The sequence below is a fragment of the Embiotoca jacksoni genome, unplaced genomic scaffold (assembly GCF_022577435.1).
Source record: "Embiotoca jacksoni isolate LCO1_2020_lvr unplaced genomic scaffold, fEmbJac1.0.p SCAF_10, whole genome shotgun sequence".
NCBI lineage: Eukaryota > Metazoa > Chordata > Actinopteri > Embiotocidae > Embiotoca > Embiotoca jacksoni.
The window spans coordinates 5,809,987-5,830,646 of record NW_027185230.1 but is presented as its reverse complement, the minus strand read 5'-3'; the positions used below and the strand labels follow the sequence as shown (position 1 = coordinate 5,830,646).

The 20,660-nt window shown below is 45.2% G+C and overlaps 2 protein-coding genes across 2 annotated transcripts; one reads left to right on the top strand and one right to left on the bottom strand.

The window, feature by feature from the left end:
* The first annotated feature begins 231 nt into the window (after positions 1-231).
* snx30 (sorting nexin family member 30) lies at positions 232-13,339 on the top strand. The gene is made up of 9 exons (XM_069162557.1): positions 232-538; positions 4,219-4,434; positions 7,073-7,183; positions 7,293-7,451; positions 7,531-7,720; positions 8,048-8,247; positions 9,215-9,304; positions 9,648-9,800; positions 10,514-13,339. The coding sequence occupies exons 1-9, from the start codon at positions 404-406 to the stop codon at positions 10,589-10,591; spliced, it is 1,332 nt and encodes a 443-aa protein (XP_069018658.1). The 5' UTR covers positions 232-403; the 3' UTR covers positions 10,592-13,339.
* Positions 12,605-20,300, bottom strand: LOC138206067 (solute carrier family 46 member 2). Its single transcript, XM_069162545.1, has 7 exons — positions 19,764-20,300; positions 18,450-18,620; positions 17,807-18,154; positions 17,391-17,562; positions 16,094-16,177; positions 15,703-15,859; positions 12,605-15,587 (listed from the first exon to the last, which is right to left on the bottom strand). The coding sequence occupies exons 1-7, from the start codon at positions 20,235-20,237 to the stop codon at positions 15,536-15,538; spliced, it is 1,458 nt and encodes a 485-aa protein (XP_069018646.1). The 5' UTR covers positions 20,238-20,300; the 3' UTR covers positions 12,605-15,535.
* Positions 20,301-20,660: the final 360 nt, after the last annotated feature.

The following is a 20,660-nucleotide window of genomic DNA, read 5'->3' as shown; positions in this document are numbered from 1 at the left end:
TTCATATGGACCACTTTTGAGATTAAGCTCCACTGTATTTTGTGTGGTCCCTTGTGATGTTGAGAGCTCGTCATTTTGGCAACGGTAGGCCGAGTAAAATCAGTTTGACTGATTAGTTGATCGACGTTGTCTAATAGACGATCTTTAGAGTTTCATTTCTTCGCTTCTTGTCACGTGACGGACATGTTTACTTCCGGGCTCTCTCGCAGTTTAACATCCGGAGCTGCGCAGTAGTAGTCAGCTGACAGTTGAGCTCAACTAGCGGGTGTAACATCTCAACTGAAGAGACGGAGGAGAAAAAAAAAAAAAAAAAAAAAATCCCCTCTCTGCTTTTTACTTAACCGGAGAACCGGACAGCGGTTTTACCCACAACACCCGGCCACGTCTTCGCGCCTTCCTCAAGATGAGTGTCGGCGCTCCGAAAGGCCTGGCCAGCTCGGGGCGGAAGCCAATCACGGAGATCCTCCACCCGCTTTCCGCCGCCGAGGAGCCTCTCTCCCCGGGGCCAGATGTCACCGTTACCGTCGAAGGCGACAAGGTAGGACCTGCCGGGGGGATCACCGAGACCGGTCCGACGGTTTACCAAACGAAACTCTCGCTGACTAACCCTGTTTTCCCGCTGGCACTAAGTGTCTCTAGGCAAAAACCCGTCAAGTAAGTAGCAACAAAGTTTAAAGGAGAAATCCGAAAAAAAAGAAAAAAAAAAGAAAAAGAAAAGACGAGCCACCGTCTGTTCGTCTTTTTACTTGTTGTTTTGCCTCCCGAGGTTTAGTGCTCACGGTTGGAGGCTGGAGTCGAGGAACATCCACCTTTTACAGTTAAATGGACAAACTCAGCATTTTAACACGGCAACGAAACCACAAATTATTAAAACCAACGAGCAGAAAAAATAAAAAATAACTCCTAAATTCACACAACAACAACAACAACAACAAAAACAGGAGTAATGTGTTTACACCGTTGAAGGATCAGGTGTTGCACGGTTTGGTTGAGCAACACTTCCCTCTTATTTTGAAAAAAGAAAAGAAAAGGTTTTATATCCTTATCAGCCTTGGTGTGTGCTGTGTAAACAAAGACAGACCATGCAAACAAATCACATGGCTTTTATTCGTCCTGCTGATGTTTGTTCATGAGACCAACTAACAGCTGTGGGGATCACTGTGGAGCTGCAGTTCATTATTGACCGCAGAAGAAGCTGTGAAAACTTAGGAGAAGCTCGGTCTTTTCCTTGTTTTTCCTTGTTTTTCCTCGCCATACACACTAATTATCCGGAGGGGATTTTGTTCTGGTCCCAGTCAAACAATTTGTCAGCACATTTTAATCAAATCTGGTGGAAAAGCCACAGGGCCGGAGAGCAGGGGGATGAGTTCCCTGGTCGGCGACCCGAATGCATGTCCTGGATTCGTTAATGATTTCTGAACACAACTTCACCATTTTCACCTTTTCTGCTATTTTCTAACGAACTATGGTGCTTTCAAGAATGGAAAACAATCTGCCACTCAAATCTCCTGATGGTCGTGATTTAGTTTGGACAATAATTGATTTAAATATATATATTTTTTATATATATGCAGCTTCTATAAGAAAGCAGAGTGCACTTATTATGTGATGTATAGTTTTTTTTGTAATTAAAACTATATTATTAGATTACTCTTATCATTTTTATTTAGATCCTCGTCCAAAAAACCCCGATCTGTTCCCTTCAGGCTCCACTTGAATACAGTTCATAGTATTTTGGTAAACACGGTGTGATGTATCGTGTCAATATCTTCCCGCTCAGGGTGCAGCTGCAGTTTCTGAACACCTCGCACAGACATTTTTTTTAAATCTGGAGTTTGCCGTTTATGACTGATAACGACATAATTGACTCAATCCCACAACATCAATAATATATTTTAGAGCTGCAACGATTAGTAGATGAATTGATTTAGTCGATAGAGAAACAAAATAATCGTGAACATTATCTTGATTCCAGCATCTTGAATGTTGATATTTTCGGGTTCCTTTAAAGTCCTCTACGATTACCAACTTTTTGGTTGCGGGCTGTTGGTTGGATATTTTGCACGCTGGCTCAGAGACGCACCGTGGTGGCTTGAACACGGCCGTCTTTATGTTTTTCCGCGCTTTCCTGCTGTGACCAAGGTTGATAACACAACTATCATGATCACAACACCGATTCTCGATATTCATCTCCCATCAGGGTGATCTTTTCAAATTCTTTCTTCGCTGTCTGCCTGAGTGCGGCTCTTCTTTCTGCGGCCTGCTTGTTCATTCACAGAGACGTAATGATGCGACGCAATTATGTGAACTGTGATTACCAGAGCAGGACAGCGCCACAGTGTTAAAAAAAAAAAAAAAAAAAAAGAGCACTTCCAATGACAGCAGCCTGTTTGGACTCTGTGTGTGTGTGTGTGTGTGTGTGTGTGTGTGTGTGTGTGTGTGTGTGTGTGTGTGTGTGTGTGTGTTGAGAGCAGAGACCCGAGTGGTAGCACTTTTGGTGACACTGATTGACTCGGAAAGTTGCACACATGCACACTTCAGGGTGATTAGGGTTGAACATTAGCTTGTGTCCTCTCTCTGCACCTGAACCTGTTTCAGGAAGAAAGTAGGTCCTTCCTTTGTGTGTGTGTGTGTGTGTGGTAATTGCTTAGAAATGTTGTCAAACTTTCAGATAAAATCAAATGTGGCAGGACAAGTTTGTAGTGAGAGATTTGTTCGGAAGATGTAATTTAAGTCGTGTAAGAAGAATTTTTATGACACATTTACTTCTCTCCTGCGCTGTTTACATTTTGTTTGCCATCGCTGCTGCTGTTCTGCAGAATCATTTATAGATGTGCAGTGGAATATTTCTGCACTGATCATGGTTTTCCTCTTGCTTCTCAACATAGAAATGTGTTTTTTTATATATATATATATATCCTTAAGAGAAAAATTATGTCATTAAACAGCATCAAGAAAAATAAAAATCAACCCCTATAATCCTATTTTTATTTTCTAATGGCATCTCCAAATGCTCACAGGTCCTTATTTGAGGAGACACTCTGCACAGCTTCTTCTTTGGTCCACTTATTTGCTTGTTTTTTTTTTTTTTTTTGAGCAGCCTTAATGTGTTTGACTTGAGCCTTCAGAGGAAATGTGTTATATGGTCTCTGAGAAATTGAAAGTGCCAGGATGATTATGGTATTTTACACTGCTGTGCCTTTAAAATATCTTTGAATGGTCTGTAAATAGTTATATATGAGTAATATTGATCGGATCTGTGTTTGTAGCTCTATATACTAAAGTTAAATCCTGTGTCATTGATAAAACTCTCTGATTTCAGCTTCTTCAATGTAATTTGTTCTGGTTCCTTTTGTCTTCCATGGTAATAAACTTAATAACTTGGTTGTGGCCTGTTGGTCGGGACAAAACAAGACATTTAAGGCAGCAGCTTGAAAATCACTGCTCGACATTTTCCACCATTTTCTGACTTTAAAAAAAACAACAAAAAAAAACAGCTGATTGATTAGTACAGAAAATATTGACATTAATTGATAATGGAAAATTATATTTTAGCTACGACAAGAAATGTTTGCATCCATTGATTCAATCATATCCTGAAGTAGATTTAGGTTTTCATTCGAACGTGTCACGGTAGAAAAAGTAGAAGCATAAATAACACAGTTACTGATGGCTGAATTCCACTTAGCTGCTTTAGTTTGATTGATCGAGAAAATAATTGATGTATTAAGCGATAATGATAATAACCAATAGCTGCAGCCCTATAATGCACAAAACACCACATGTCTGTCACTTCACTGGCACCTTACATGTAAACTTACTCATCTTCATAAAAAGCAAAAACAGTTAACAATTCTTCCAAAAAAAATAAATAAAATGAAATGAACTGTTTTGTAGTCCGCCTCCAGCTGGTGTAACTAAACCTCGTTTTGGTGTTTTGTTTTTTTTTGTATTAAGAATGTGAACATATATTTCCATATTTCTCTCCACTTGTCCGTCATTTAATTAGCAGGGCGATGCAGGAGATGGAGGGCGCAAACGCAGCCCGAACAAGAGCTCCATTGACAGACAAACAACTGCATCAGCATCAGAATCAATCTCATCTATCGAGCTCTTTGTTTGCAGCTTTTCCCTGGATTTGATGTCGGCGTGTGTGTGTGTGTGTGTGTGTGTGTGTGCGTGTGTGTGTGCGCGTGCGCGTTATGTCTGTCCACGCAGGAACCGGGGTTGACCAACGGCACGCCGGTCGAGACGCCGAGTCCCGCCTCCGCGTCGTTGCTCTTCAACAGGCTGCAGCTGGACAATGACTCCGAAGCGGACGGCCGGGACCCCTACGCCACCGCGGAAACCCGGGACCTCTTCGTCACGGTCGACGACCCAAAGAAGCACGTCTCCACCATGGAGACCTACATCACCTACAGAGTCTCCACCAAGGTCTGCTATTGGCTGGTGTCATGGTAACGCTACCTGGTTTCCAACATGCGGTGAAACGTCCCGTCCAGCAGGATGGTTGTTTCTGCGTGTTTTTTTTTTTATTCCACCTTCCAGTCCGATACGCTCGATGCTCCTGCTAACCATTTACCGCACGCACCACTCGGGAATAGATAATCCGTCATACTGATCATTTAGCCCCTAATTTCTCACGTTTTCTCCGTTTGTTTTGTTATGAAATTCTCCGGGTGTCTCCAAGCGAAGTTTGAATCCCAGGAGTTTGGAGCTGGCCGATGAACAGCAACACAAGAAACGTCCGGTTTTATATGACCTTATTTTCTTTTCTTTTTTTTTTTTTTTTTTTTTTACCGCATCCAAGTTTATGCCTTCTGTCTGAATGGAATTTTCCAGCGGAGCAGCTTGGCAGCGCGAAGCTTCACAGCGAGCCGATCCAGGCAGTCGGAGCTTCCTCTCGCCTTGTAAAATCCTGCACCGGGATGTTAAAACGCTGCATTTACATTGAATTGGATGCAACATACAAACCTACCAGTAAGGAAGTTGTAAGTTAAAGGCACCCTGATGGAGTTGTTGACCGATAGCGGTGCTACAGACTTGTTTGTTTTTGTGGTTATGTAGGCCAGTAGAAAATGGAAAGTACAAACAGAAGCAGCGTTTCAGAGCGACAGACCAGCCAGCGTCTCCACCTTCAGGCAAGGACGGCAACGGCTGTTGTAGCTTTTAACAGTCCACAGGCAGGAGGTGTTAAAACTACTACTTTATTTGTAGATTTATTTTTTTCAAAGCTTCTGATTTTGCTTTTTTTTTTTTCCACTGAAAGATAAGCGCAGAGAGTTTGCATGTTCTACCTACGTTAGATTTGTTGGCGATTCTAAATTGCTCACAGCTGTAAATATGAGCATGAAGGGTTGTCTCTCTAATGTCTCTTATTGTGTTGCCCGCTCTGATGGACCGGAGCCACCTCGGCCCAAAGTCAGCTGGAATGGGCTCCAGCCCTCCCACGACCCTGTTCAGGATAATGTGGGTGGATGGATGGATGGATGGATGGATGGATGGATGGAATTCTTCACTCACAGTGAATGAAAGTGGATCAAACTGTGATTTAAAAAAAAAAAAAATTTAAGTGTCGTTTTTATTTTCTATCCATCGTCCACATAAAGATTTGAAAAAAGGTTTACCCTATCCTCAAACCCTGTGAAACCTATTAAACCACAGATGAACGATTCTGACCAGTAATGATCCCGAAGCTGTTTTCGTCTTCTGGTTCATATATCTCCTCTATCTGTGAGTGCTCGGGCAACGCGCTGATGGTTGGCGGTTATCACGGCACCATCAGATATGAATCCACTCGTGTCCCCGGGGTGATTAAACAGGCTGGATTCCAGTATGGAAAACCCCTTTTCTCTTAACTTTCCCGTAAAAAAAAAAAAGCGATACTCCGGAGAGGAGATTCAGAACCTTATGTTCCACCCGTCGAGCGGAGCTGCTGGTTAACAGAGCAGGAGCGCCACGGGGCCGCGGCTCTGCCCCGAAGAACCTCATGTTGTTCCGACCGCAGGGAATCGGAGGTTTTTAAGGCTTTTCCGTGGCGCAATGAGAAAAAAAACACAAAAAAAAACTGCCAGCGGCTGTGGAGTGATGTCACGGCGACGGTTGCTATGTGCGCTGCGGCGCTTCGGTTCAGAGGCTGCAGACAAATATCACCGTCCAATATGAACACAAAGTGTTAATGGAGAGCAGCGTCACATTGTTAGAGAGAGTGTGTGTGTGTGTGTGTGTGTGTGTGTGTGTGTGTGTGCGTGTGTGTGTGTGTGTGCGTGCGTGTGTGTGTGTGCGTGTGTGTGCGTGCGTGTGTGTGTGTGTGCGTGCGCATGCACTCTCAGCTGTGTTTTAATGTCATTAAGAATCCTAAACGGCCTCCAATCCGATGGCGACTAATTTGAGCACGTACGCCGTTATTTATACACAAATTAAAACTGAGCATGAAGAACTGAAATAACGACGAACGAAGGAAAACTTCTGTTTCTCACTTCTGCCGGGGAGAGTCGTTCTTTAAACACCGTCGACGCGCGAATACGTCGCGGACTCCTCCCGAGTCGACTCCGTCGCCACCAAAGAAACGGTGGACACGTTCTCGTCACGTTCACCGCAAAACCACCTGCTTCCAGAATTGGATCCTTTTGGCCCGATAGCGGGCGGGACGTCTCGAAGACCCGCGCGATCGAATCCCAACACGGCTCCCTGATGCGCCGACGCCGCGCGAAGTTTAAAAAAAAAATACACGTTTGTCTTTTAGTTTCACAAATTCAAATAAAACTGTAAATAGCAAACACCGGTGTGTCGGTGAATTCATCCTTCACTCGGCCTCCCGGGGTGATTCACCTCCCAACGCCTTCTTTTGGTTTTTACCACCAAGTGGACACGATGGATTTCACCGGAACTTAATGTTTCCTTCTCGGTTGAGAGAAACACGGGACGCCGACGATGCCGATGAATTTAGGATCCCGTTTAACGGGGTTCTGCGGTATTTGATCGGCAACGTCGGTGTCCTGCTCGGCGACCTGAAGACACCGCGTCCCTCCGAATAACGCAACACGTTATTATGTGTTTTTTTTTCCCTCAGACGACTCGGATAGAGTTCGACCTGCCGGAGTACTGCGTGAGGCGACGCTACCAGGACTTCGACTGGCTGAGGACAAAGCTGGAGGACAGCCAGCCGACTCACCTCATCCCCGTAGGTCGCACGGTCGCCGCCCGCCCGCCTCTCCGGCGAGAGTCCCCTCATTCACGTTTCTCTTCCCCCCCCCTCCCCCCCTGTCCTCCGTCTGTCCCCCCGTCTCCAGCCGCTGCCGGAGAAGTTCGTGATGAAGGGCGTCGTCGACCGTTTCTCAGAGGAGTTCGTGGAGACGAGGATGAAAGCCCTGGACAAGTTCCTGAAGCGAGTCGCGGACCACCCCGTCCTCTCCTTCAACCCGCACCTAAACGCCTTCCTGTCTGCCAAGGTAGGACAACGGTCAACTCGTGGTCAGTCTTTTAAGACTTTTAAGACCCCTGACGTCTCCGTCCGCCCCGCGTCTGCAGGACCTGAACAAACGTCAGGGTCTGGCCCTCCTGACCAAAGTGGGCGAGTCGGTGAAGCACGCGGCCGGAGGCTACAAGCTGCGGGCGCGGCCGGCCGAGTTCTGCGCCATGGGAGAGTACCTGGACACCTTCAGCCACAAGCTGGGAACCATCGACCGCATCGCTCAGAGGATCATCAAAGAGCAGTCAGGTACCGGACCGGCGGAGGGGACGGGGGGCTTCTCAAGCAGCTGCGATTCGTTTCCCAGTCCAGCAGTTCCTCGTGTTGTACAGAACACGTACCGACTTGAGATTTTAGATCTGATTTTGTACATTCTTTGTTTCTTTCTCATTTTCTTCTCATTTTTGCGATTCGGGACATTTTTCAAGAAGCAATTCGCATAAAACGTAACAAAATAAATTGCAATTTTGGAGAATTTTGCAACAAAAAAAATCCCATAAAACGCAGACAGACTGACTTCTTGCTCGGCTGACTCTTTTTTTTTTTTTTTTTTTTGTCCCCTCTCATTTCTGCTAGAGTACCTAGCAGAGCTGCGGGAATATGGCGGCCTTTACTCTAATTGGGCGGGGTCAGAGGAGGAGCTGCAGCGCCCCCTGGAGGGCGTGGGGAACTCTGTGTCCACCTGCTGCGGAGCGCTGGACGACCTGAGTGAGAACATGAGCCAGGACTTCCTGCCCGTGCTTAGAGAATACGTCCTCTACATAGAGTCCATGAAGGTGAGCGGAAACATTTTGGACGTCTGTGTGATGTGTGAAGAAGAGCCGGGCGGGACGGCCACAAAAAGAGCGTTAATCCCCGCAGGCTGTCCTTGTGAATCTGTATACTTGTTAACCGGAGCCATTAAAAACATAAAAAGCACTTGTGAAACTTTTCCGGTTTACCGGTCGGTTCCGTGTGGGACGGGTTAGTGGGACGGGGATACGGGGGGGGGGGGGAGAAGACTTTTTAAGGTCATCCGCAGTGGGCTGCAAACCAGCAAGAGATGTCCGTTTGTTTTTGTTTTTTTGCTGAATGAACAAAGTTTATTCGAATAAATCGGCGCTCTTCTGAAAAATTGGTTTTCGATACATTAGTGGTTCGAAAGTGCAAAAATAAAAAAATCATCATTAAAATGTTCATCTTGTAATACCGTTTGTGTGTTAAGGGGCGACAGTGAGTCACCGTGGCGACCGGTCCGCCCTCAGTCTGGATCCAGTTGCGGATCATTCGGTTAAGGCTGGACTTTACGTCGTAGTTTGTTTAGCAACACCACAGTGAACCGCCAACTTAGCAGACACAGTAAGATTATATGTACAATAAGCTACTTTAAAAAAAAAAAAAAAAATTATATAAATAAGCTTTTGCTCCATATTCAGTTTTAAAACTCTACTTCCTCCTCCTCCTCCTCATGTTGAGGCCAGACTGGACGCCGTCGTGATTGGAGACGACACGAGGAAGTAAACAATGTTGAAGTCATAGTAAAGTTGTACTGAAGTTCCCCACCTAAACATTTAGAGGTTTTGCATAATTTTTTTTTTTTTTTTTTTTCTTAAGCTTAATATTTAACCGCGTTTTGCCGTTATTCATTCGTGGCAGATTTCGCAAAGAAAAGACACGTCCCCTCCCACACTACTTCCTCCGCGTGAGGAAACCTGTCCGGAAACGCATGCGTGACCCGGTCAACGTTTTCTGCCTGAATTCCAGAGCGTTTTGAGGAAGCGAGACCAGAGCCAGGCGGAGTACGAGGGCCGTCTCGAAGCCGCCGTGTTGCGCAAGCAAGAAGACAGAACGCCTGTAAGCTTTCGTCCTTCCCCGTCATCACAAACCACACCCACACGTTGGGGGAGGGGTTTAAAAAACAACAAACAAAAAACATGGCCCCTCCTTCTTTATTGCCGATAAGATGTTTTAGGATCTAGTTACATCTACTTAACCAGTTTGATCTTTTGTCTGCACGCCGCACTGATGTCGCAGAAGTCGCTGCCAAATTTCAATACGATCTCATATCACCCTCCTCCACCCTCCAAAACCTCCACCCTCCACCCCGTGATTCTGCTCCTGTGATATTTAGTCTGGTGCTATGTCCCCCTCGAGGCCCCCCCCGGTAGCTGTAGTTTTCTCTTGTCTTTGGCCGTAGATGCCGGCGGAGGTGGAGAAGTGTCAGGACAAAGTGGAGTGTTTCAACGCCGACCTGAAGGCGGACTGGGAGCGCTGGCAGAGCAACAAGAGGCAGGACTTCAAGCAGCTGCTCACCGGCACCGCCGACAAAAACATCCACTATTACGAAAAGGTACGCAGAACGCCGGTCGAGGTTGTTTACGTAGAACCGACGGTTCCCACGGTTACCCAATTTGATAAGACTCTTTTTCCAGACAGGGAATTTGATCTGTTTTTGTTTGTTTTTGGGCACAAGTCATGTAATTTTAGGGAATTTAGTTTGCATGTTTCGGTTTTAGTTTCCATTTATGAAAATGTCATATTTTCCACGTATGCAGCTATAACGTTAGTTATTATTATTATTATTATTATTATTATTATTATTATTATGTGTAAGTTTGGTGGCGTTAGTGTTCGCCGACAGACATTTATTTCAAACGTCGCTCGTTAGGTCGCGAACCCGTCGCCGTTACCGTTGGATACGTTCTTTTCCTCTGCAACTGGTATTTAGAAACGCGTTTCGTTTCTCGCGATATCGTTGCAAACTAAAAGCATTTTTAGTAATTTATAAATTAAATAAATAAAATAAACTAAATAAACATTTAGCAATTCTCCCCGTTTTTAAGGCGACTCCGGCAACGACGGATTCGTTCCGCCGGTCTGACGCCTGAACGCCCCCCTTTTAAAAAAAAAAAAAAAAAAAAACGGGCGAGACGCCAGACGGCCCCCCGGGGGGGGGTCCGCCGGAAAGTTATTCGCTCAGAATTGCCTCATCAAAGTCTTTCCCTTCCTCCGCACTCTTTTCCGTACGCCCGCTGATTCTCCGTCCATCTCCACCCTCCGCAGTGCCAGGCGGCGTGGGAGTCGCTCGTAACGCTCCTCCAGGACAAACAGGCCGAGGACAAAACGAGCGAGACGAACTGAAAGCCGTCCTCGTGTCTCTGCCCTCATCCGAGCTCTCTCTTGTCTCTCTCTCTCTCTGGACAACGCGCTCTCCGATGCCAAGGAAAAGACCACCGGGGTGGGTGGAGGGGGGGGGGCAGATTTCCACCTGCTGGACTTTCACCCCTGTTCTCCTGTGAGACGGTTGTACGGAGGAGGGGAGTCGTCCCTCTCCCCGAAAGGAGGTAACAAACGGTGCATTCAAGGACAGCTGGGAAAGAGGAGAAACCAACTATGTACAGACTGTTTGGTTTTTTTTGTTGTTTTTTTTGGGCTCTTGTTCTTAATGACATTTTTCTACTTCACATTTCCATGTTTACGGTTACCGACGCCGCTGGTGTCTGTTTTAACCGGCGGTCTCTGAGAGGCGCGTTTCACGTCGAGCCGAACGAGAAGAAGAACTCGTGCGAGAAAAAAACGTCGCTTTTTGAAGGCGGACGCTGTCGCCGCGGGTGAGCGTGAAGTAAAGTGAGTCCCGCGTCCGGGAACGTCCTCCGAAGGGTTATTTCCCCCCCTCGTCGCCCTGTTTTGAAAGCCTCTGAAAATCTGATGCTAAAACTCCCCATTAAAATATACGTTCTTCTCTTCAAACATTTGTCCGGCGTTAAAAAGTCAAACAAAGTGCCAATATTCTTCAAGGACCGTACGTTTCGCTGGTTGCACGATTCAACCCGATAGCTCTGACGGTTTACCAAAAGCTCATAAAACTTTATTCCAATTTTTTTCCGCAGCTGTTATTATTACAAAAAAGATAAATAAATCCGATGGCAGAAACTTGCTGCGGCATGCGAGCTTTTACGACCAGATGTTTGACCTGAGCGGAGGGAGAAGGGTCGGGGGGGGGGGACAGATGTTAGAATTGGACCTCGGTAAAAGCCTGTAGTTGTGGAGAAGCTGGAGGATTTCTGTTCCACACCCTGTGTGTGTGTGTGTGTGTGTGTGTGTGTGTGTGTGTGTGTGTGTGTGTGTGTGCGAATGCAGTACAGCAGCTCCACCTTGTGGTCAAACTGTAAACCTCCCGTCAGCCTGATGCCGTTTTCCTCTCTCGGTTTCTCTTAATGGAACTTGTGTTGTTGTTGTTTTTTTTCTCCTTACCGTGATCATTTACACCACTTATATATATTTCACCTCTTCCTCAAGCAAAAAAAAGCTCGACCTCGGTTACGGGTGTCGTCCCAAACGCAGGGTAAGATGACGGTAAGCACACGGAGAGGCCTGAAGGTGAAAAGACTCACTTTGGTACTAAACTTAGGAAGTAACTTTTTGAGTGGGAACACGCGGCGTTATAACAACATTTTGTGTTTTGGGGGTCAAGGGTCAAGAAGAGGAATCCTCGAACGCGGGATGTGAACTGAAATAACGTTTTTTTTTTTTTTTTATATAAAAAGGCGTCTCTGATTTCCAACGTCCAGAGTCGAGAACGTCCGTCTTGCGAATTCGGTGAAGCGCAGGTTTACACGGGAACTAAGAACTTTTGAGGCTTCTGGGAAATCTCCGCCGTGGTGGGACATCTGTGTGGAGAAAAAAACAAACAAACAAACAAAAACAAACAAAAAAATCCACTCGGGAGATACTGTTCTCTGATTTTGCGACATTCGCTGCGCTCACTTTATTTATCGTTTTTTTTTTTCCTTCACGGCCAAAATGTCCAGCCGGTGAACGTCTTTCTCTCCGTCCTCGGCCGCGCTGCCAGCTGATCGCACTCGTAGTGGAAACACCTGACCGGTGACATCAGGGCAGAGTCAGTCATGTGACATCAGGGCAGAGTCAGTCATGTGACATCAGGGCAGAGTCAGTCATGTGACATCTTCCCAGCAACGCATTTAACATCGATTTTTGTATTTTTTTTTTGTTGTATTTTTTATTACCGCGTCGCAGCCTCAGGTCGGTCATAATTATTTCCGTTCGGTGTAATTTTTCTTTTACCGTCATTTTATTCATTGACGGGATTTTCGGAATAAAAATGGTTTGGGATTTAAAAACCTGGTAAATCTCTATTTTAGTTGATTCTCGTCTCAGATTGTTTTTTGTTTGTTTGTTTGTTTTTTGAAGTCGACGCCACATCGCTGTCTCTGTCCTCCATGCGACCAAATGTTAGTGCTGCGACGACGCGACGTGTTTTTCATCAAGCGCGTCTCAACCGGACGCCTGATTTTTTTTAAAAACTCCCCCGACGCCGTGAGACACCCGAGGGGATTCAGCCGACGGCGAGACTTGGATCCGCCGGCGTGAACTCGCCTGGACTTGAACACGACGGACGTGCGTCCCTGTTGTAAAAAGTCCGGCGCCCGCAGGCTTCGGGCCGACGTCGAAGGTGTAGCCTCGTATCGTCTTTGACCACTAGTGGCGCCGGGGAGCAAATCTCTTATTTCAACCGGTAGCCGACGTTAAACCCAAGTGCATTTTAATCTGATGACTTGACGCGGAAAGGAAGAGGAAATGTAGCAAACATGATGCGCAAAAATAGACGTGATGAAGTATATATATAAAAAAAAAAAAAAAATTATAAAAAAAAAAAGTCTGTTTTGTTTACTGGGTCGGATCGGTACTCGGTTTGTTTTGGGCCGAGCACTGTGAACTGCCACCATTATAGTCCTGAAGGAACGGGGCGCCGGTGCACCCGTAGACCAGTTTGAGTGTAAAATGAAGTAACAAGTTTGTGGGATTATTCGGACTCCGGCTGAAATATATATATGACACAGCTGAGTCTGTTTTTTTTTTGTTTTTTGTTTTTTGTATAAAAGAAATGGGAGATCATTGTCGGGGTTCCAATGTGTATGTGAGGAGTGCAATTACAAATCTTTATAAGGGACTTAGAGATGTGCAGTGACCATGTAAATCAGGCATAACCAAAACACCAGGAATGAAAACTGTTATTTTTTTTGTTTACTGTTAATGCACACGAGTACCCCCGACGACAGTTCTCTGTTTAATGTGCTTACGGTGCTCCTCGATCACAGCCATTGTAAAAAAAAAAAAAAAAGCCCCATCCTATACTGTGTGCCTGCTGACTTACTTTGCATAATACATGTAACTCCAGAAAATAATCGACTAAAAACAAAACGTGTTTTTGTTTTCAGTTGCCAAAAAAATGACAATAACCGGTCGGGTTTTAAGTTGGTCAGAGAGACATCATTTTGCTTTCAGTTTGGAGCGTTAAAGGAACGTTTTAGAAAGACGTCGTCGGTGTTGGCCGCCACCGAAACAAACCTGAATGAGGGAGGGAGGAGGAGGATGGGGGGACTTTTTCTTCTTTTAAAAAGCAAATGTTTCCAACCCAAATGTCCCCTTATCTTTTCCTCGACCGGTCCAACCCGGACCAAAGCCCAAAACTCAAAGACGACTCACGAACGCGTGGATCTGGCGTCGGCCTCTTCCTTCCTCCCCGGTGTGTCACGTTTACAGTCCTTTACTGTACATTTTTGGATGTTAATAACATTTTTTGTTGTAATTATAAATAAGCTTGTATATTGATGTTGTTTTGATGCAAATTATCTTTACCACAAATGATTTTTTTTTTCTTTTTTTTTTCTTTTCGGATATATCGGACCAATAATAAAGAAAACAAATTCATTTGGACATTTTTTTTTTCCTGCTCGAGTTGGATTCTTTTATTGTTAATTTATTTGATTTTTTTTCTTCCAGCAATTTAAATGTACAAAAACCGAGGATGGGTGTAGCATGAAACAAACACTTCCGGATATGAATCTTGAAATACATTTACTATTAATAAAACAATCAAAAGGAAAAACTTCAAAACAAAAAACTACAACAAAAGAGGAAATGGGGCATTTCTACAACTTAACCGCGGCTCCGAGGCTCGATCCTACGTTTTTCTCGGCCCTTACGCCGACATAAATTGTGACTTCCGTGTGGTAACATTTTATGTAGACCGAGAACCGAGAACCCTTTGGTGCTTTTTAAAGTGCCAACGCATAAAACATATTTTCCTCCACTCGCATCTGCTTTCAGTACCATAAAGCACCGCGTTAATGTAGATATGAATACATTATACATACATTATAAAAAATGTAAAGTGCAAAATTATATATTTTTGGAGTCTTGATTCTTTTTTTTTTTTAATGTGTTGATTTCACGCACAGAAACACAAAAATAACACTAAGCTCATAAGTAACTGTGTCATGTTTTTCAAGTGCTTTATAACCAAATGTAAACTCACCTGTTTTTTTTTTAATTGTTTTTTTTTTTTAATTTTTTTTTTTTATAAAGACTAAAAATAAAGGAGTTTAAAAGTATGAGAGTGAAAAACAGATGTTCCAAACAAAAGTGTCCTTTTTATTGATCCCGTCGCCGTCGGCCTTTCCTGACCCGCAGGTTTAAACGTCCCACGTGTCGGCGGGTGTCCCTTTAACCGGGGAATTATCGAATTCAAGAAATCCACAACCAAACTTTCTGACCCTCCGTCCTTTCAGGATTCAAACGAAGCGTCGAGGTCACGGGGGGGGAATCCGAGTGAAGCGAGTCCGCCGTCGTAAAGCTCGAGTTGACGCAACTCGCTTACGCGTGTCGAGTCAGCTCCAACTAAATACAGTTGTTTTTTTTCCCTTTTCCTTCAGGTCGCCTCGTTCTGGCACGCTCACTCACAAATTCCCATTATGTCGAAATCCCTGGTTTTTTTAAAATGACTCCTCGGAGCCTCTTTTTTGAAGCAGACGGCACAAACGCGACCGCCTGATGAAACCCGCCGCCCGACGACGTTAAAAACGCTCATTTTTAAATGCCGAACTTGCCGCGCCGTTCGTCCCGTGGCAGACCAAACTACGCAGGAGCTTCCGGCCGCAGCTTTTAACAATGCAGGAAGTGGAGCGAAGGAACTTTTTTTTTAAAACCGTTTAAAAGTCTCACTTCCCGTTTTCCTCGGTGCCGACATTTACCCCACGGTGCGGCCGATCGCGTCTCGCCGCTTCAGTCTCCCCGAATGGTCTCGTACCTCTGACGGGATCTGCAGCCGATGATGCTGCGGGGGGGGGGAAGAAGAAAGTCGATGTTCTTGAGAAGACGAGACAAAAAGTGTGCGTGAGAGAAAGAGGTGAGTTGAATCCCTCGTGTATAATGGGATCTGCTGGGAGTACCTGACGGGTATCATTGCCAGCACTGTGACGGCGCTGGAGAGGGTGAAGACGAAGCCCGGGAACCAGTGCAGGGTGCTTTGATAGATCTTGGTGAAAGTAGGGATGTACGCCAGACCGGCAAACTTTAGAGCCAGCTGCAGGGAGGTGAGAATGGTGCCTGATGGGAAGAAAGGAGGACAGACAGGTTACGGACAGACAGACAAGACGGTACACGGCATACGTTTCCTGACACGGCGACACCGAACAATCACAGACAGCCGACAACGACGGAAAAGGATCAGCGAGGTTTTTTTTTTTTTTTTCGAGACTTGTCGGTGACGTGGAAATGACATGTTGTTACCCCTCTTCGCGCACACACACACACACACACACACACACACACAGTACTTACTGTATGATGAAGCTGGAACCTGCTGTGAGAGCAGAGATCTGATCGTGGGCAACGGGATCAGGGCGAACAGGTTGAGTGAACGAGCTGGAGAAAAACAAAAGTATGATTATTTTCTTCGCATTTCTGAATCTTTCCGCTATCCATCTATCCATCTATCCATCCATCCATCTATCTATCTATCTATCTATCCATCCATCCATCCATCCATCCATCATCCATCCATCCATCCATCTATATCTATCTATCCATCCATCCATCCATCTATCCATCCATCCATCCATCCATCCATCCATCCATCTATCTATCCATCCATCCATCCATCCATCCATCCATCCATCCATCTATCTATCTATCTATCCATTTATCCATCCATCTATCTATCTATCTATCTATCCATCCATCCATCCATCCATCCATCCATCCATCCATCCATCCATCTATCTATCCATCCATCCATCCATCCATCCATCCATCATCCATCCATCCATCCATCCATCATCCATCCATCCATCCATCCATCCATCATCCATCCATCCATCCATCCATCCATCCATCCATCCATCATCCATCCATCCATCCATCCATCATCCATCCATCCATCCATCCATCCATCCATCCATCCATCATCCATCCATCCATCCATCCATCATCCATCCATCCATCCATCCATCCATCCATCCATCCATCCATCATCCATCCATCCATCCATCCATCATCCATCCATCCATCCATCCATCATCCATCCATCCATCCATCCATCCATCCATCATCCATCCATCCATCCATCCATCATCCATCCATCCATCCATCCATCCATCCATCCATCCATCCATCCATCATCCATCCATCCATCCATCCATCCATCCATCCATCTATCTATCTATCTATCTATCTATCTATCTATCTATCCATCCATCCATCCATCCATCCATCCATCCATCCATCATCCATCCATCCATCATCCATCCATCCATCCATCCATCCATCATCCATCCATCCATCCATCCATCTATCTATCTATCTAAACGTGACATCAATTCATCTAAAAAAAAACAACAACAACAACAAAAACCCAGACTAAATCTAACAAATACATTTCACACTAGTGCAAACAGACACATAACCGACGACGGCAAATGAAACGGTAACCGCGCCGGTTGCCAGTTCGTCTTTTCTCAAGAAGAACACTCGTTCTAAATTCTCAAACTTATCGGAAGCGGAAGTGACGGTCAGCGTGAACTTTTACAGGGCGAAACGCACACCGGTCAAACCGCGCCTCAGCCTCGGAGAGTCTCACCGAGGTAGAACATCCAGGTGGACGTGACGAAGGACATGAAGTAGATTCCAGAGGCGAACGACAGCATGCCGATGAGGATCAAGGCGACGTCGCTGACGCAGCGGCGGAGCGCCATCACACCGAGGAAACTGGTGAGGAAAATCCCACAGCCGGCCGCGTTCCCATAACCAACCTGGAGGGAGAGGAGAGGAGAGGAGGAAGAGAGGGAAAGCAGTCCCAGAAAACAAAACGGGGAGGCGGACACGGAAAGAGAGAAACGAAAGTAAAGGAGGTGAAACCAAAATCAGCCGAACCGACAAAATAAACAAACACGCGCTTCGACGTAAACCGCAGAAAACACTCGAAATGTATGAACAGGGTCGTCTGTAATGCATCGAAATCACAAATACGTGCGTGCGGAGGAATGCAAATTTTACTTGAGTGGCAGTCCAGCTGAGCGGCGCCTTCAGCACAAAGGAACCCAGTACTTCTACGGCTCCGCCCACTGCGAAGGTATACAACACGGCAGCCGCGAAGAGCAGGACCATGGTCGCCATGTCCTTCCCGGCTCGAGCCTCAACAACTGGGGCCTCAACAACTGGGGCCTCAACAACTGGGGCCTCAACAACTGGGGCCTCGTCGCGGGCCTCGTCCCGGGCCTCGTCCCGGGCCTCGTCGCGGGCCTCGTCCCGGGCCTCGTCGCGGGCCTCGTCCCGGGCCTCGTCGCAGGCAGGAGAAATGAGGTGGCACTTGTCCTCTGTTTCTATGTCGCTTACTTGTTTAACCTAAAATTGAAATGGACACACACACACACACACATGTGACATCTCCATACTGCTCTGCATAATATAAAGTGCACGTTAATGTGCAGGTTTGACAATATGTCGCATTGCAACTGATTCATTCATACAAATCATTAGATTATCAAAACCAATGTATATTAGGCGTGTTTAACGCTGGCCATTCTGTGGGAAAGACTTAGTTTACAAAGACACGAAAACAAAACACATTCATACATGATTCCCTCTGTGATGCAATATACACAAACAAACAAACAAACAAACAAACACACACACTTACCTGCAGAAGGAATATGGAGTGCAGGAGGCAGAGCAGGTGGAGCAGTGTGCTCAAAGCCAGCAAGATGGTTCCATGTCCCAGATTGGAGCTGTAGAGAAGGAACAGATGACCAGACACCAAGCTGCCAACCAGACCAGCTATTCCATACAGCAGCTCCACTCTCATCATCACCTGCAGGGGACGTGGACAAGAATCACTCATTTTACCAGAAGGCCTAATGTCTTTACTCATATAGACATTAAAGAAGCTTTTGTGAGCAAATATATGTTGAGTTTTCAATTATTTCATTTGGGTTGAGGCCAAAAGTGTGAATGTATCTGTCATATTCAAATATCATCAAAATGTCATAGGATAGCATGATGTACAAAATGGCATACAATTTTAATAATAAAGCAAGTGGTCAAAAATGGCATACAAATGTAATAGTGGTCCAAAATGGCATAAAATTTTAATAATAAAGCAAGTGGTCAAAAATGGCATACAAATATCATAGTATAGCACGTGGTACACCATTTACAAAATGTCATAGTGTAGTATATGTTCCAAAATATATCAAGATTGTCATAATATGGCATGTGGTCAAAAATACAATTTTCTTTTTTACATCACGTGTTCCAAAACATCCTAAAATTGGCGTGGTATAGCATGTGGTACTGAATGTCAAAAAAATGTCATAGTTTAGCTTGATATCTAAGTGTTGAGAAGGCACCTTGACTATATATTAATTATATTTTTAAAATAGAACTTTAGCAATATTTTCACCTATGGCCTGTCTTATACAATGTTTATTTATCAATTAAGTTGCTTATAATACTAATGACAGGACATGCACTTTGTTGTGGAGGATGAAATATGACTTGAATAACTAGAGAATCAAATAATTAAATATACAGAAATAAAAATTAAAAAAACAGAAATACAGGAATAAAGGTAAGTGAGTAAAAAAAAAATTGTAGGCTATTATAGACAAACCATTTAAAAAAAAAAAAAGTAAAATAGCCTACTGAAACAGCACTAATAAAAGTTAATATAAATGTAAAAATAAATTAAAGACTTAATTTGCCTAAGTCCTTTTTCATTTTTTTATGTGTATTTACTTAGGTTATTTATATTAAAGTAATCTTTTAGTCCACCATACCTTGCCAGTTTTGACATGAAAGTTTTCCAAACATTATTATGACCAGAGAAAGTTGTCTGTAACTCTGCCCGATGCCTGTTAGTGGAAATTACACGTCTATAATTTAAGACTTGAAGACCCTTTTTTTTTTTTGTTTCCCCCCCATTGCTGAGCACCAGGAACACGTCACTACCCACCTTGGAGCGGTCGCTCGCCGTGGAGCCCAGCGACGTCAGGGTCATCACGGCGGGCCAGTAGGCGCAGTACCCGCCGGAGAGCCCGAAGAGAACCGCCGCTCCGAACATCACCCGCAGCGGGAAGTCAAAAATCACCACCAGGAGCAGGATGAGCCTGTTCAGCAGGTACCCGCTCAGAGGCACCACCACCGGGGCTCTCCTCCAGCCGCGGTCGCTGAACCGGGACAGCAGCAGCGACGGCAGGATCGGAGTCAGCCGGATGATGAGGTTGTAGATCATGTAGAAGTCCGTCATGGCTTTCTGCTGGCTGTCCTCTCGGGACATCTCGGGGACGGTGGCGTTGGCGCAACGGTCCTTGACCACCATCTGCAGGGCGGTGTCGAAGAGAGTGCTGCCCAGCTGCTCGAGCACGACAACCGGCTCTATCTGCCGGAGCACCGCGGACGCTGCTTGACACCAGCTCGGCACCGCCATGGCTTTAATGTTCAAACTTCTGTAAGTAAATAAGTTTCGAGGCGCCTCCAGGTGAGAGCGCGTCAGACATCAACAGCAGAGAACAAATAATACACAACACTTCCTCGTTTCGTGCTCATTTGACTCGCGCAAAAAGGGAGGGCGTGATCTGAGAAACTGTGACATGTCGAGGTGCCTTGTCATGAGTGTGTGTAGTTATTCAGTAATGCCACATTCATTTTTGGAACAAAGAAACCCTCCCCATAAGTTTTTGTTGGCCCAATTCACCACTTTTTTGTTTTGTTTTGTTGGTTTCAGTTCACATCAGAGCACAAAGGAAATCATCTCGTCAGAGCTTTTTACTCATGAAACACTTAAATCCTCACAAATGAGAAGCTGGAATGTTTTGTCCACCAGAAGAAGAAAAAAACAAGTCTGTCTATT

What these genes read in the sequence shown, in the direction of transcription:
- snx30 (XM_069162557.1), top strand. Translation starts at nt 404, where the DNA reads ATGAGTGTCGGCGCTCCGAAAGGCCTGGCCAGCTCGGGGCGGAAGCCA. An exon ending in ACGCCTTCCTGTCTGCCAAG is followed by an intron (nt 7,452 to 7,530) that starts GTAGGACAACGG and finishes CCGCGTCTGCAG; the next exon opens with GACCTGAACAAACGTCAGGG. An exon ending in AGCAAGAAGACAGAACGCCT is followed by an intron (nt 9,305 to 9,647) that starts GTAAGCTTTCGT and finishes CTTTGGCCGTAG; the next exon opens with ATGCCGGCGGAGGTGGAGAA.
- LOC138206067 (XM_069162545.1), bottom strand. Translation starts at nt 20,237, where the DNA reads ATGGCGGTGCCGAGCTGGTGTCAAGCAGCGTCCGCGGTGCTCCGGCAG. An exon ending in CGGCGAGCGACCGCTCCAAG is followed by an intron (nt 18,621 to 19,763) that starts GTGGGTAGTGAC and finishes CGTCCCCTGCAG; the next exon opens with GTGATGATGAGAGTGGAGCT. An exon ending in TCAGCTGGACTGCCACTCAA is followed by an intron (nt 17,563 to 17,806) that starts GTAAAATTTGCA and finishes CTCTCCCTCCAG; the next exon opens with GTTGGTTATGGGAACGCGGC.